This window comes from Priapulus caudatus, unplaced genomic scaffold (genome assembly GCF_000485595.1).
Source record: "Priapulus caudatus unplaced genomic scaffold, Priapulus_caudatus-5.0.1 Scaffold386, whole genome shotgun sequence".
NCBI lineage: Eukaryota > Metazoa > Priapulida > Priapulimorpha > Priapulimorphida > Priapulidae > Priapulus > Priapulus caudatus.
The window spans coordinates 126,743-142,378 of NW_014577447.1; the positions used below are offsets into that span (position 1 = coordinate 126,743).

A 15,636-nucleotide genomic window follows, 5' to 3' on the forward strand; every position below is an offset into this window, starting at 1 on the left:
CACTGATAATAGCTGTTGATCACACTAATGTAACTGCTGTTGATCACACTGATAATAGCTGTTGATCACACTAACGTAATTGCTGTTGATCACACTGATAATAGTTGTTGATCACACTAATGTAACTGCTGTTGATCACACTGATAATAGCTGTTGATCACACTAACGTAACTGCTGTTGATCACACTGATAATAGCTGTTGATCACACTAATGTAACTGCTGTTGATCACACTGATAATAGCTGCTAATCACACTAACGTAACTGCTGTTGATCACACTGATAATAGCTGTTGATCACACTAACATAACTGCTGTTGATCACACTGATAATAGCTCTTGATCACATTAACGTAACTGCTGTTGATCACACTGATAATAGCTGTTGATCACATTAACGTAACTGTTGTTGATCACATTAACGTAACTGTTGTTGATCACACTAACGTAACTGTTGTTGCCATTTGTTTACAAGACTATACACGTATGTGGATACCTGTCTGCGTGCTCCTGAAGTGCTATAGGTACTTAACATGATTAAGTCACTCAGATCTAGTATGAGCTTATGTATTGCTATAGAACATATTACATGATAAATGGGCTTTTTTTATTTCTCATAGATAAAGCAAAGAGTTCTCCAAATGCTCAACCTTAGAGGCGGTTCAATAAAGACTATACGGAATATCATGCGAGGTAATGCTGATATATTTGATATATTTGTTCTTGTCAAGAGCTCTTCGTCCCTCTGACATATTACATTCGACACATCATGTCTTTTAATAGCACAGTACAATACAGTAATGTTGACGGTATGTATGTGCGCAATATTTAATGATTCACTCACTCCTTTGTGCGGCAGAGCTGGAGGTTGTTTACACCACTAACTGCGCTCACGCAGCCTGCAAAGGCTGCTGGATTAATCATGTAGGAATGTGATCATGTTAAAGGGATACTGCACCCTTGAATTTTAGGGTATATTAGGATAGTACGTGCATAAACAATAGCATATACGTACAAATGTATCCATCATGTGTTCATATTAATTTTGTCATAAAACAACAATTAGTTCAGAAATCTTGATTTTTGGCTGCTGACATAACACCCCATGATGATGTTGTTTGAGTTGTTTATAAAATATTGCAATCCTTCTCCTCTTATATTAATAAATAAGTAATGCCCTCGGTCTGTAGCCTGCAGCCGAAAAGTTGTGATGTGCAACTTTGAAAGTAGCTAGGCTAGTAGTGGTGCATGTTGTCGTTGTAAGCAACGATACAGCCATTAGTTTTAAAATAAAATAGAAACAATTTCTAATGAATATTGAACGATTATGTAGCGTAATATAAACTTATTTTAACTGAAAATATGCAAGGTCACGTGTCCCTTTAAAGCGACCCTCGCCATCATGCCAGCTGTGTGCTTCTTACGCCACGCGGTGAAACGTGCGGTCAATGTGGAGTGATTAACTTCAGCGCGTAATGGCTGCGAAGCTCATTCTTCATCCTGTGCTTGCGCTTGTGTAGAATACGCAGGGAACATTGGCGACGACAAGGACCCAGAGACCAGAGATGCCGAACAAAAGCGATTGCTGCAGCTCGTCGACAAATTCTAGCCGGCATCTAATCGAGATCTTCGCGCAGGTTAGTCGCGCTCGCGTGCATGCTAATCACACGCAGATGGCAGCATGCATCACGTCAAGTAGGAAAGCGTTACGCTGGTTCATCCATCCCCCCTCCCCTACCCTTCGACAATTTAGCCAAATTAGATTGTAAATAACCGGATTTACCTAAATAAAATTAGAGAAAAAAATCTAAATATAGCCAACAAACAAATTATTGCCCAGCTAAGAGTACCTGTTCTTAGAAATCGCTGTGGTGATGACAGACCGCAGTGCTCGACCGACTGCCAAGCACGTACACAACTCCTCGATCAACGTTTCTCATGCTCTCTCGTTGTTTCCAGCATGGAAAGGAGTTCCACGTGCATAGACAGAAGCCAAGGTCTCGCGAGAGGAGCAGCAAACGCGATTCGGCGCCCAGGCCTGCGCGCATCTGGCGAGCGACAATGCGGCGGCGTGGGGCGGGGGGGGGGGGGGGGGGGGTGAAGCTGCGCAGTAGAGCTCCAGCCAGGCTTAATCTTGCTCCCCTCTCCCCCGAGGCCATGCTTCCTCGTCCGCTCTTTGCCGCCGCGTCTGCGAGCGCGAATCTTGCCGATTTAGGTCGCATGGCGGGTGGCGGCGTGGTCGAAGGCAGTGCGTGTGGTGCTAACGGAGAAGGGGGGGAAGAGCTCTCTGATAGCTTAACAAAAGTATTTAGTGTGAAGATTGTGTAATACATTGTGACTTGTACGTAACGTGTGGAGACCATGGACGCCACGGCGGATTGACGGAGCCATAGTGTTCAGTTCTGGATCACGTTTTTCTTAATTTTGTTGCGTCCTTGGTGGTACTGTAGCGTGCACCCTGCAGAGGTGTGATCCATTGTTGCAAAATGTCCAACGTTTGTAATGATTGTTTATGAAGTGAAAATAAATGTCCTTTTGTAAGTAATCTAAACACGAGGTTCTCGTTGGATTCGTTGCTTGATCATTTTCACGATAAGTGATAGGATTTATTTTGGGCTGAGACCCATGTGGGAAAAATAGGTGATGTTATCGCTAAAGTCTGAAAGGCTACAGAAATTCTCAGTGAAGCCTATTTGCTTCTATTGGTTTAGCCCACCAGACATTAAACGAATGCTTACAACATAGTATTTGTAGCTGTAGTAAATGTTATATAGTTATATAAAATATATTAAAATGTAGTTACACAATAAATAATGTTAAACGTAATTGTATATTTGTAGACGTACTGAATGATATATTCTGATGAACATTGTGGAAATTTGAGTTGTTGCATTTAGAAAAATTATTCGAAAATTACATATACAATTTGAATTTGAATTATTTTTCGAAACACTTTATTGAAATGACACCACTAAAATAAGACATTGCTATACACATCAGCCTTTCTGTTCATTCGTATTACGTAATCGAATGATACCATTCTTTATATATACATTTGAAATGTTTTATATACATTTTGTACACCGTACTCCTGTATTTTTAACAAGAGAAAAGCGGGACTTGTTCACCTACAACATGCAGCTCTTCATGTATAATGCGCGCTCGTCCATCACAGAACGAGAGTCAGAGCCGGATTCTTTAATTGGTTACTATAATATCTATATAATCTCTATGTCGTGTATTACTGGTAGAAATAGCGCCTTGTAAAATATTATATAGAATTATGTTCTTGACATGAGCCCATTATGTTCGATAATCATCATCTGTTAAATTGCGATTTGCTTTGTCATTGTTGAGATACCATAAACACTGCAGAATTTGAACAAAGCTGTGATTTTAATATTTAACAGTCATTTTCGCTCTCACACACGCCAGCACGCACGCACACATATCCATTCATAACACTTGCCACATATACATACGCGGACACGCCACGAATTTATGCAATAGCGGTATCCACTGAAAATGTTTTCATGTCGCTAACGCATAAATACATACATTTATATACATTTATATATACATGTAGTAATGATCCAATCAACGCGAACAACCCGTTCCGTTTGCGCGTTTGGTGTTTCTTGGTGCACATTAGTTGATCCATGTGCTCCGTTCCATGTTCCGTGCGCACGTTTGCTGCTCCATGTGTTCCATGCTTCGGGCATGCGTTACGTGTACCATGCGCGCGGATCCTGTTCCATGCCTGCCTTTACTGTCCTGTGCGTTCCCTGTTTCATGCACGCGTTCCCTGTTACACGCGTTTACTGTTCCGTGCGTTCACTGCTCCATGCGTACTCTGTTCCACGCACGCGACGCCTTTTGCATGCGTGCGTTCACTGTCCCATGCGTGCGTTCACTGCCACGTGCGTTCCCTGTTTCTTGGGCGCGGTCTCTGCTCCATGCGCGCGTTCACTCTTTCGTGTTCCATACGACAACTCGTTATTCCACATACGAGGTGTTGGGTGGGTGGTTGAAGGGCTGGCGGCCTGTTTAGTGCGTTCAATGTTCCATGCGTTTGCCGTTCCGTGTGTTCACTGTTCTGTGCGTTCAATGTTCCGTGCGTTCAATGTTTCGTGCGTTCACGTCAGGCGTTGTTCAGCACGACAGCGCCCGCCGTCTGCTCGTCTGCGTTGTCGTTGTCCGTGACGAGGAACGCGATGCCGTTCATCTTGTCGCCGCCGCCGCCGGCCGCCGTGTCCGTGCTGCTCACTCCTGCCGAGCTGGTCGTGTCGAGACTGTCGACGTCGTCGCTGCACGTCGACGTGTCCAGCGCCGACGACTCCAGCGCCTCCGCGTCGTCGTCGTTCGAGCACTCGCTGCTGCAGTTGCCCAGCGGCGAGAGGGTGGCGCCACAGTCAGACGGCGCGCGAGACTCCAGCGCCCTGCTCGCCGCATCGTCGACTCGTGGCGCCGTCTGGTGGCCGACGACGACGTCGATGCCGTGCGACTTCTTCATGTGCCGCTGGTAGTTACGCTTCAGCGCGAACGTCTCGTTGCAGACGTGGCAGACGGCTTCCGCCGGAAGGTCGTGCGCCGTCTTCAAGTGCTGCCACAGCGCGGCCGTGTCGGCGAACTGCGCCCCGCAGGTGGCGCACGCGCCGCGCGCTGCGTCGCGGAAGTGCGACTGTATGTGGCTCTTCACGTGGTTCTTGCGCGCGAACATCTTGCCGCACTGCGGGCACATGAACGGCCGGCGGCCCGCGTGCGACTTCATGTGCGTCTTGCGGTTCTCCTTGCGCGCAAAGCACTTCTTGCAGATCGGACACTCGTACGGTTTCTCGCCGCTGTGCGAGCGCAGGTGGATCGTCAGGTTGCGAGCTAGCGCGAACTCCTTGCCGCACGTCGGGCAGCGGCACGGCGCGCAGCGCGCCGCGTGCAGCTTTGCGTGGCCCTGCAGGTTGCTGAGGCACGGGAACTCGCGGTCGCAGTCGCCGCACGCGTACGTCGTCTTGCGGCGCGACGACTGCAGCTCGCCCATCGAGTGCGTCTCGAAGAAGTGCTGTCGCATGTCGGCCGAGTGCGCGAACTCGAGCGTGCACAGCGAGCACTTGTAGGCGATGCTGCCGGCGGCGCGGTGGATCTTCATGTGGTTGTCGATGCTGTTCTCGTTGCTAAACGTGCGCCCGCAGTCGGGACACTCGAACTCCCGCTTCGCATCCGGCGAGTGTTTCTCCGGCGGCGGCGGCAGCGACGCCATGATGTTTTTCGGGCTGAGCGTCGTCAGCGGCGTCTTGCGGCTGGGACTGCGTGGCGCGTCGGCAGACGACTTGCTGCCTGGTCGGTCTTGCTGCTGCTCCCCGGAGCCGGAACCTCTACTGCTCGGCCGGTCCGCGCGCGTTCGCTTCCTGCTCGTCTTCTCGGAGAACATGCCGCCTCCCTTGCTGCCGGGGCGGTCGGGGAACACAGCGCCACCTACGCCGCCGTTGTGCGGACTCAGTCGGCTCGGCTCGCCCGGCGACACCTGCTGCAGTACCTGTATCAGCTGCGAGGTGGCGCTGCTGTCGTTGTCGGGACTTGGTACGGGAAACGCGCCTCCGCCGGTGGCGCCGCTCTCTCCACCGTAGGGCGTCTTCGCGTAGTTGTGCTCGAGCACGTGGTTCTCCATCTCCGAGCGGAAGAAGAACTTCTGCGTACACTTGCTGCACTCGTACGGCTTCGGCGCCGTCGTGTGATCGACGACGTGCGCCTGGACGGCGGCCGACGTCGCGAAGACGGCGCTGCATGCGGGACAGGCGAATCCCGCGCAGCCGGCGTACGTGTGCTCAATGAGGTGGCACTGCAGCTTCGCCGGCGAGTCGTACACCTGCAGGCAGAGGCGGCACGCGTGCGCCGTGCCCTCGGTGACGACGTGCGTGATCACGTGCAGCTTGATGGCTTCCTCGCTCGCGAACGCCTCCTGACACTTGATGCACTGGTACATGTGCTGCTTGTGCGTTGGCTCGTGCTCGCGCAGCTCGGCGGCGCTCTCAAACTTCACGCCGCACTCCTTACAGCGCGGCTTGCTGGCCGCTGGGGGCGCCACCACCGCCGCCGCCGCAACCGCCGATGGTGGCTCCTCCTTGCGGGTCATCGCGTCGTAGCAGACGCCACAGGCGGTGATCTGCGTCGTGTTGGCTCCGGGCACCAGCTGCACGACGACGTCGTGCGAGGCGTCGGGTGCGCAGGGTACCTTGCACAGGTAGCAGTGCGTCTGCGCGGCGGCGGCGGGCGCCGGCGGGGGCGGCGGCGTCGGCGGCTGAGCGCCGTAGTGAAAGCTGCCGTGCGCCTGCAGCTCGAGCATTGACGTCAGCGTCTGTCGGCAGACGATGCACTGCACCATCGAGCCGTCGGTGCCGTGCGCGCGGCTGTGCTCGTAGAACTCCTCCTCCGTCGCGACGGCCTCCTTGCAGTGCACGCACGCGTCGCCCCGCACGACCTTGCAGTGCTGCAGCTTGTGTTCGGCCAGCTCTGGTATAGAGTGCAGCACCTGCGCAAGATAGCAGACGAATCGTGACGCCGGTGCGAAGATGGAGGTGTTTTCTTTTGGGGGATTTTGTATTTGTTCGCGTCGGGGGAGAATTAGAAGGGTTCGAACAAGCATGCGAATTTCTGAGACAGTATGTATCTACATTACTTTTCGCTCTGCCACAGACGTCCACAGGGTGAGGGTACCATGTTGGCATAACTATCACAATGTGGCTGGAATGCGTATGATTAATCCACCGGAATCCAGACTTAATAATATTAGATCAGTTCAGGCAATTTTTATAAAAACGCCCCCGTGAAGCGGATTGGTGGATTGTGGTAAAAGTGATCATTGATAAGTTGGACTGTCCTCATTGACACTTACAACTTGACATGATCGTCAGCTATACTGAGTAAACAGCTCCCTAATCAGATCGCTAATAATTTTTATGTCCGAAAATGTCGAGGATCAAATCTACACCAACAAAATGCCTGCTGTAACAGGCTGTGCTCTATCTGATAGAATCAAACTGTGTCATGGGTTAATGTGTGTATGTGAGTGTGGTTGTACGTGTGCGTGCGTGTGTGCGTGTGTGGGTGTGCGTGCGTGCATGCATGGTTGTGCGTGCGTGCGTGCGCGTGTATTTGCGTGTGCTTGTGAGTGAGTTTCTTGAGAGGCGCCATCCAGTGATGAGCGCCGCCTTTGGGCGAGGTGGTCGCCTTCTGCGTACCTTGTCGCAAATGTTGCACTTCTGCGGCCCGGTCGCCTGCATCGGGTCCGAGGCCGCGATGGGGCTGGCAGCCTTCGCAGGGGGCGCTGCGATGCTGTGCATCTCCAGGCGGTGCTCCTGCAGCTGTTCCGACTTGGCGAACGTGATGTCACAGATATTGCACTTGATCACCGATCGCTTCTCGGTCGCCGGCTTGCTCGCTGACGACGCAGACGACTATGAACAAAACAACGGCACTGTAAGAGAGGCTCACTGTCGTAGAGGCAACGTCACGTATCTGCTGCTACTACTATACTATTAGCTATATGTTTCTTCAATGGGGAGGCACCTATTTGTATTGCCTATCGAATATATTATTCGGGAATCTTACGACATCGGTATCATTTGTGATCGCTCTACGTTTGGTCAAAGCTACGTATCATAATGAAAAAAAGTTTAAAAATAAAAGTAAACGAAAACCAAAGTAAATCAAATGATTTTATTACGGAATTTTACGGTACATCAGCCCTTCGCCCATTTTTTAAAGATATATAAAGTATGTCAACATTAAGTATTACAGTAACGGTAATCTTTGCAGTTCGTACGCCTTCTCTCACGCAAATCAATACTGATATTTTATCATCATAATATTGCAATATAGGTACCTTTGTAGTTCGGTGACTTGCTCTGGCCGCAGCACTGTGCTTCTGCTCCGTGTGTTTGTCTAGTAGGAATTCGACGTGGAAGGCTTCGTCACACAAACGGCATGCAAATTGCTTCTGGTGAGTTGTAATGTGCAACTGAAGTTCGATTTCACTGCTAAATCCTTCCTGACAGAACAGGCACCTGGAAACAATGCGCGTTTCGAAGCTTTAGAAGGTCATCATTTCCAACATATGCATAAAGGCCATGGCGGGTATAGGTTGCTAGGAGACGTTCTCGGCATTGACCGGGTAAAATTGATAGCATGGCATTAGTTAGCATTTGTGATGGAAGGTATGGCAGCGTGTCATATGCACATGAGATATAGTGGTGCGCCATTGTGAGGGGAAAGTATGGCTTGACTGCCATTTGTATAATAAAGTTTAAAACTAAAATTTACAACACATACGGAATAATAACAGGGCCGTAGCAAGGTAAGGGGGCAGCTGCCCTCATAGAAATGTAGATACAATACGTGGTCAATAGCGGTCACGAAGAAAGCTTTTCAGAACACACCCTAATAGAGATAGAGATGTATATTCATGTACTCCTGACTTTTCAATCGACATGACGTCTGTATATTATCAAGAGTCCATAATAGACAATTCTATTATTGAATTTTCTATTATAGACTCGTGATATTTATAACAGCTATGAATTGTTTCTTGCATGAAAATATTTCTAAAGGCACACACACGCGCACGCATGGAAATATTAGAACAGTATTCTTGGGCTTGAGTTGGGCTTTACTTATACAAATGAAAAGAGGCTCATCGTCGTGAGATTCTCTGCTAGTAGTTCTAGAACTAAATTTCTATAGCCCTTCGCTCTGCCATAGGCCTGTGGCACTCGGCGTGCAGAGCGAAGGGCTATAGTTCTAGAGCTAGTCTGCTAGCAGATGTCTCGATTCGGAGGAAAGGCATGACAGTTGTGACTTCTTTATTGTAGCATTATGCACTGCACTTTATGGTAGGGAGGTTATTCGTGTGAGACGCAAGGGAGAGTTATGTTATTTGTAGCGTTGCAGCAGAGGAAATGTCACAGACACGAACAAAGTGCGTCTAATAATAGTAATTAACAATAAGAAGAAGAAGAAGAATAACAAGAAATAAGAAGAACGAGATGAATATGAAGATGATGAAGAAGAAGAAGAAGAAGAAGAAGAAGAAGAAAAAAAATAATTACTAATAATAATAATATTCACTATGTGAAATAAGTGGGGTGGGAACCTATATGTTTATCAAACTCGTCGTAATAATGACTCATCGTAAGAAACCGTTACAAACAGTTAGAAATAATCACATTGATATATAATCTCTAGAGGGTTATTGGAAGAATGAGTATTGGATTCGTACCCACTGGGAGCAATGAAATTGAAAAATATTACCAGACGTTGGGTTGCCTGCTATTACTGTGGCACGTGGTGATCTTAAGATCTCAAATGTTTACTTATAAATCCGTATGTAGGGTCTTTGTTTCTGGCAGTAACGTACCTGTAAGGTTTGCCCTTTCTAAGGTGCGTAACCTTCACGTGTAGCTGCCACTCCATCTCCGAGCGAAACAGAGTACGGCAACTCGTACACTTGAACAGCTTGCATTCGTTGCTGTGCTTCACGGCAAAGTGAACCTGTATTGTCACCTTGGAATCAAAGATTTCTTGGCACAGGGAGCACCTGGAAAGCAGCAGAGGCAAACGCGATTAGCTTGTATATGCGTCAATACATTGTAGTATGACGAATTTACAATACTATTGCAAGATCTTCGACAATCTACGCGCCACGTGTAACCCATACCTACGCATGTAACTGTAGCTCGCTGCTTGCATGCAAATGCCTACCTGAAAATGTGTCTACCTTTGTAACCATTAGAGGATAGCGGGTAGGTAGTAACTACCTACCCGCTATCCTCTCCACCTGTGAGCGTAGCTGCAAGACCATCTACCGGGAAACCTACCTGCTAGGTCATTCACCTGTGAAGGCAGTTGCAAGACCACCTACCTAGAAACCTACCCTCTAGCCTATCCCCCGAACCGTACCGTATAAGCATCTATTCGATCTTTATTATCGACCTATGCTACCTCTATACGCGCACATGTAGTTAAAGCCTATGCGAACGCTAATAACCCGAGTAATGTTTAGCTATGTTATTTTTCAACTATATGCATTGGTAAAAAAAATTATTAAACACTAAACGTATTTTTAACACGATTTTGTAAAGAAACTGTGAAAAACGCGTGTCGTGTGACGTCACATGGATGACGTAGTTTTGGGAAGTCTCGATTTCTCGAAACACGAGTGAGCTCGCGGGGACATTGTGCAGTAGACCGCGTCTATAGTATGCGCACCTGTAGAGGTGATGGGCGTGGATGTCCATGAGATGCTTCTGCAGTTCGTCGGGCTTCAGAAACAGCTTGACGCAGCTCTGACAGCCGTACTCGGTCGTCGACGACATGTAGTGCGTCAGCACGTGACCGTCGAGCTGATCCTCGGCGGGGAACACCTGCTCGCAGTGCGGGCAGTGGAACGCCGCCGCCCCGGAGTCGAGGTGCGACTTCTGGTGGTCGCGGAACGCCTGAAAGTCCGGCAGCGCCGCGTCGCACTGGTTGCACATGAACACGGTCGGCGACTTGAGCGTGTCGCTGGGACTCTTGCACGGGTTGGCCACACTGCCGCCGCTGCTGCTGCTGTTGCTGCTGGCGGCGGCGGCGGCGGCGGCGGCGGTGGTAGCAGTGGTGGTAGGTGAGAGCAGAGACTTACTCGAAGCCGATCGGGTTTTCTCCAGGAGACTAGCTGACGTCGGCGTGAAACTGCTGTCGGCCCGCAGCCAGCCCGACGACGACGTCGCAGCGGCAGTCGACGGCGGGTTGTTCTTGCTGCGGCCGCTAGACGGAGCCGCAGCAGCGCCGCGACTTTCAGCCGGGGTGAGACGGTGCGGGGTTCTGCTGGCGGCGGGACTCACCTGCGCGCTGATCAACGACACAGCGGCCGGACTCACCTGAGACGCCGGAATCAAGATGGCGGGCGGCTTCGACATCCCGGCCGCGCTACCGCCGCTGCTGCCGGTCGCCGCCGTCGTCTGCTGCTTCTGCGGCGGCTGTTGCTGTTGTTGTTGGCCGGGCGACGCGTGCAGCAGCGCGACGTGCTTGCGAAGCATGTCCTTGTTCATGAAGCGCATGCCGCAGTACTTGCACTGCACGGTGTCGCGCGTGTGCGCTATCTCGATGTGCTCGTACAGATTGAACTCGCTCTGGTAGCGGCTGTTGCAGTACGGGCAAACGTAGACGCCGATGCCGACCATCGACGCCTCGCACTTCTTCACGTGCACGTCGTACTTCTCGCGGTTGAAGAACATGCGCTGGCACGTGTGGCACGTGAGCATCTTGCCGTCGCGTTCGCGACTCTTGCTCGAGTTCTTGCCGTGCGTCTTGTGATAGTGTATGTAGACGCCGTCGAGGTTGCTGCAGCGCTTGCTGCACGTCGGACAGATGTTGACGCGATCCGGTCCGTGCTGCTCGCGTATGTGCGTCTCGAGCGACGTCTTGCCGGCGCACTGGGTATGGCAGTGCAAGCACTTGTAGTTGTTGACGCTGGCGGTGACCGCAGCCGCGGCTCCCGCGCCGCTAGCGTCGTGCGTTTTTGCGTGCAGCCTGAGCGCCGACGCGGTCCCGAACGTCGCCGGGCAGCGCGAGCAGCGGATACCAGGCGGCGGCGACGAGGGCGACGATGACACTGTCGTCGTCGTCGTCTCCGCCGCACCGTCGGGGTGCTCGTGGCTAACGTGAGACGTGAGTGCGGCCGATGTTGCGTATTCTCGCTGGCAGATGAGGCATATGAATCGGACGCTGTCGTGGTTCTTCTCGTGAGCCTTGAGGTGATCGCGTCTGACGAAGGCCATGTCGCACTGCACGCACTGATACTTCTTCTCACCTGAAACAAGCCACGACGTGTACGCGTGTGTGTTGGGGATCGCATGTGGGAGTGTGAGTGTGTGTGTGCACGCATCTCACCCGAGGCAACTATCGTTAGCATATGAAGTACGCCTGGAATCAAAACTAATATGGGGTCTACGTCATCTTGAAACTAACGTCACGTCTCGGCAACCAAGCTACATAGGTGTCTTCACACGTGATCATAATTTGAGAATGGTGTAGAAATGTGTAGAAAGGTGAGAATGCGTATTGGCGAACATGGCGATTCTAGACTGTTTTAGAGGCGAGCATACAGTTATTAATACCACGTTATTGTTGGTTTTTATTATACGCAGTTATAGTGATATGGCCTATTGGAGTTACTCTTATAAGTCCTCTTCTATACTCATTAAATCGTTAAAAAAAATCAATAAATAGCTGTAAGCAGAGAATTTCCATTTGTTTTGTGAGCGGTAAACTCGCGTGTTTTTATTTCAAATATAGGATATACGTGTGTTGAAATAAATCTGCTCATCCTAATCACAAACAAGTGCCGCGGAGCGACAGCGCTCATCTCACGTCTACTGCGGTGACTCTGTGGTGGAGTGGTGGGATTCTAGTAAACCCTGTTAGTACCAAATGTGTTCACATACGCGCCGAAACAGTGGAAAGCACAGGGATGGTATCAGGAACCTTCTCGAAGAAATGTTCGTTGGGATCGTTATGAAAGTTGCCACGAGATGGCGCGTACGTTTATGTGTCTTAAGATTAAAGATGGAAGCTACCATCGTACGTAGTAGCAACAACTAGTTGCAAGACAGAATAGGTAAGCACTCATCCATTTACCTACGCAAGCCTACAGGCTGAAATAAAGAGCTGCCATCTGTAACTAATTAACGCAGGCAAAAACTACACAGTACTATCACCACCACATGCACTGGCAGTGGCATAAGTTACATGTAACACACTGACAGTGCAGAATGCCATAGAAATTATACGATTTAAGGAGCATAAACATTCTTCAACCAAATTTAGCTTTTGAAATTTTATTGTGACATTGTAGCCTCATACGTCCAGGCATGTATAGATTCTACTAGCAAACCCGGCAGTCAAATTCTCTCTAACAGTAAACAAATCCATGTTTAACTCTCCTCTTGAGGGTCAAAAGATTATCCGACACTTACTCTTCGCATGTCAGCGAAAGTACATTCGATGGTCCTTCAATAAAAGCTCAAACAATGGTAGGTCACGCTGAAACAAAAAAGTTTTTCAATCGCTCCGTCAGGACATGTCCTATGAAATGGTTCTAAATCTGCCCCTGTTCCCTTGACCCTTTGACTGCTGACCTCAATTTCGGCACATGATGCTTTTCTACCATCGGCCTTGCTATACACCGACTATCCACGAGCCCCTAGGTCGCGCGTTTAGATTTAGTGCCGCAACGTCTTGCCATTCCCCTCCCTATTCACCTCTCAAGTTAAGGACCGGGAATGTTCCCTTCTTTCTCACCTCCTTGACCTTTATCCTTGACCCCAGCTTCGACATCAACTCGTTTTCATGGCATTAAACCCCCCCCACGTCCCTGATTTTTCGAATCCGTACGTCGAAAGCCTTTGATTTGTACCAACTGTTGACGACGCCACGACGCAACGGACGGACGCACAGGACGGACTCACGCCGGACGTAATACGTCAATCGCGATTCTAACAAGGTGCATCTGACTATGTCAGATGAGCTTAAAAATAACTGACGCCCCGTCCGAGATTTTTATCTACGTTGTATCACCTTATTTTCACGTAACAAATTGGGTTTATTACACACACGTATGTCTAGTATGTACGGCCAGCCTACATTACTGCTCGACACGCGCTCTTGTGCGTAGGATAGTGCCATGCCTGCCCGCGATGTCACACGTCGAGTAACATTGATGATGAATAAATGTAAATGTCTTCTATCCATTTATAATACGATCAAATATACACATTTATTTACTTATTATTTATTTATTTATTTATTTATTTATTTATTTATTATTTTTTTTTATTTTTTTTATTTTTATTTTTATTTTTTTATACTCATTTATTTATTTACTCGTTTATTTATTTACATGTTCTCCTTGCGATGAGAGTGTAACTCGTCAGTTCTGATCTTGATCAGCGGGACAACCGGCACCGGTTAGCGGCAGCGGCCGTGCGTGGCGGATTGTCGCGCTCTCTCCTTCGTGGTTGCATCACTTACCGGTGTGAGACTTCGCGTGCCGATCTCGGCTGCGCTTGTGACGAAAGCGCTTGCTGCAGACGCCGCACGGATGACGTAGCACGTCGGCGTGCTCCTCCTCGTGCTGACGCAGCGCCGACGCCGAGGCGAAGGCGCGCTCGCACAGCCGACACGGGTGCAGTCCGTCTGTCGTCAGCACGCTCGACTCGCTGTCCGTGGCGCTGCAGACGGACGCACTGCCGCTTCCGGCACTCGCCGCGTCCCAGCCGCCGCGTGAAGCCGGACGTCCGCCGCATTCGTCACCTGCGGACAGAGGAAATGGAACGCGCGTATTTAGAGCCGAATGATGGCAGTGGTGCGGTGGTGACACGCGATGTACATGGCGCGACTTGTGCGAGAGGCGAGGTGTTAGGGTCACACTTATACGCACGCGAGCGTATATCGTCGCACGCACGCTGTTGACGACAATGTTGGCGATATCGACATCGGATGTTGCGATCGCCGGCTTTCGTTCATTACACCGTCAGTCGCGAATTAAGTTGTTCTTAATGATCAAAATAGATGTTTTTGTACTCAATTGCTGTACAGAATAAGCTTCTACCGCAGTTTATTCTTTAACCGGATTGGTTAAGTCGTGAGGGAGGCGGGGGATTTTTTAATTGAAATTCCTAAGCGCCTGCGAAAACGGCTGTTTCTCAGACAAACAATGCAGCAGGAGTGTACGGTGCCAGCAGAGACAAATCTTAATTCAATAGTCAGCTGAGCGGACAGAGATATGGATGCACTGCCACGTATATACACGATTAACCTGCGCCACAACTATACTACCAACACACGGCCACGCGTAGGTAATCTCTATATGCCTGCACCACACTGCAGTTTCCGCTCGGCATCCCCATGTATTTTCGCGCGTTCGCTATTGCTACTAGAGCTTTCGGTGGGGCGGGGAGGCGGGGTGACAACAAAGCGCATCCATCCTGTGACGTATTGCTGCTATCCGTAACGCGACGCTATAGCGTCGGTTGTCTAGTCAGTGTCACGTTTACACATGCAGTCTGCGGCGACGGGCGTGTATAGCATTTAGAACAGCGAACGGTAGAACGACCACATACACATACGCACGCGCGCAGACATACACACAAACAAACACACACATACACACACACGCGTGCACACAGACACAAACACACGCGCGCGCGTGTATGCGCGCACACACACACAAACGCACACACGCATGTGTGCGCGCATACACAGACACGCAAACGCACACGCAAACACGCGCGCGCGTGTATGCGCGCGCGCACACACACACACACACACACACACACACACACACACACACACACACACACACACACACACACACACACACCACACGCGCGCACACACACACATGTACATGTACATACACATACATGTACACGATATATATTCACATGTAATATACATACACATACAAACGCGCAAGCACACGCGCACGCTCAAACGCACGCACACGCGCACGCACGTACGCACACACGCGCGCACGCACGCGCGCACACACACACACGCGCACGCACACACACACACACACACACACACACACACACACACACACACAC

At 49.9% G+C, this 15,636-nt stretch overlaps 2 protein-coding genes across 2 annotated transcripts in view; one reads left to right on the forward strand and one right to left on the reverse strand.

Annotated features, from left to right (window-relative positions):
* Positions 1–2,549, forward strand: part of LOC106809815 (beta-catenin-like protein 1) — a gene marked incomplete in the record, with an annotated part of 12,574 nt that extends 10,025 nt beyond the window's left edge. The window contains 3 exon segments of the mRNA XM_014813026.1: positions 619–691; positions 1,519–1,635; positions 1,958–2,549. Coding sequence (XP_014668512.1) covers positions 619–691; positions 1,519–1,607 — 162 coding nt within the window.
* Positions 2,550–2,827: 278 nt separating this feature from the next.
* The window catches only part of LOC106809816 (zinc finger protein 423-like), a 36,603-nt gene continuing 23,794 nt past the window's right edge, over positions 2,828–15,636 (reverse strand). The window contains exons 2-7 of the mRNA XM_014813027.1: positions 14,057–14,338; positions 10,256–11,837; positions 9,405–9,584; positions 7,875–8,055; positions 7,231–7,446; positions 2,828–6,521 (exon numbers count right to left, since the gene is read on the reverse strand). Of these exons, the coding sequence (XP_014668513.1) occupies positions 4,140–6,521; positions 7,231–7,446; positions 7,875–8,055; positions 9,405–9,584; positions 10,256–11,837; positions 14,057–14,338 (4,823 nt within the window). The 3' untranslated portion in view covers positions 2,828–4,139. The remainder of the gene's footprint in view (positions 6,522–7,230; positions 7,447–7,874; positions 8,056–9,404; positions 9,585–10,255; positions 11,838–14,056; positions 14,339–15,636) is intronic.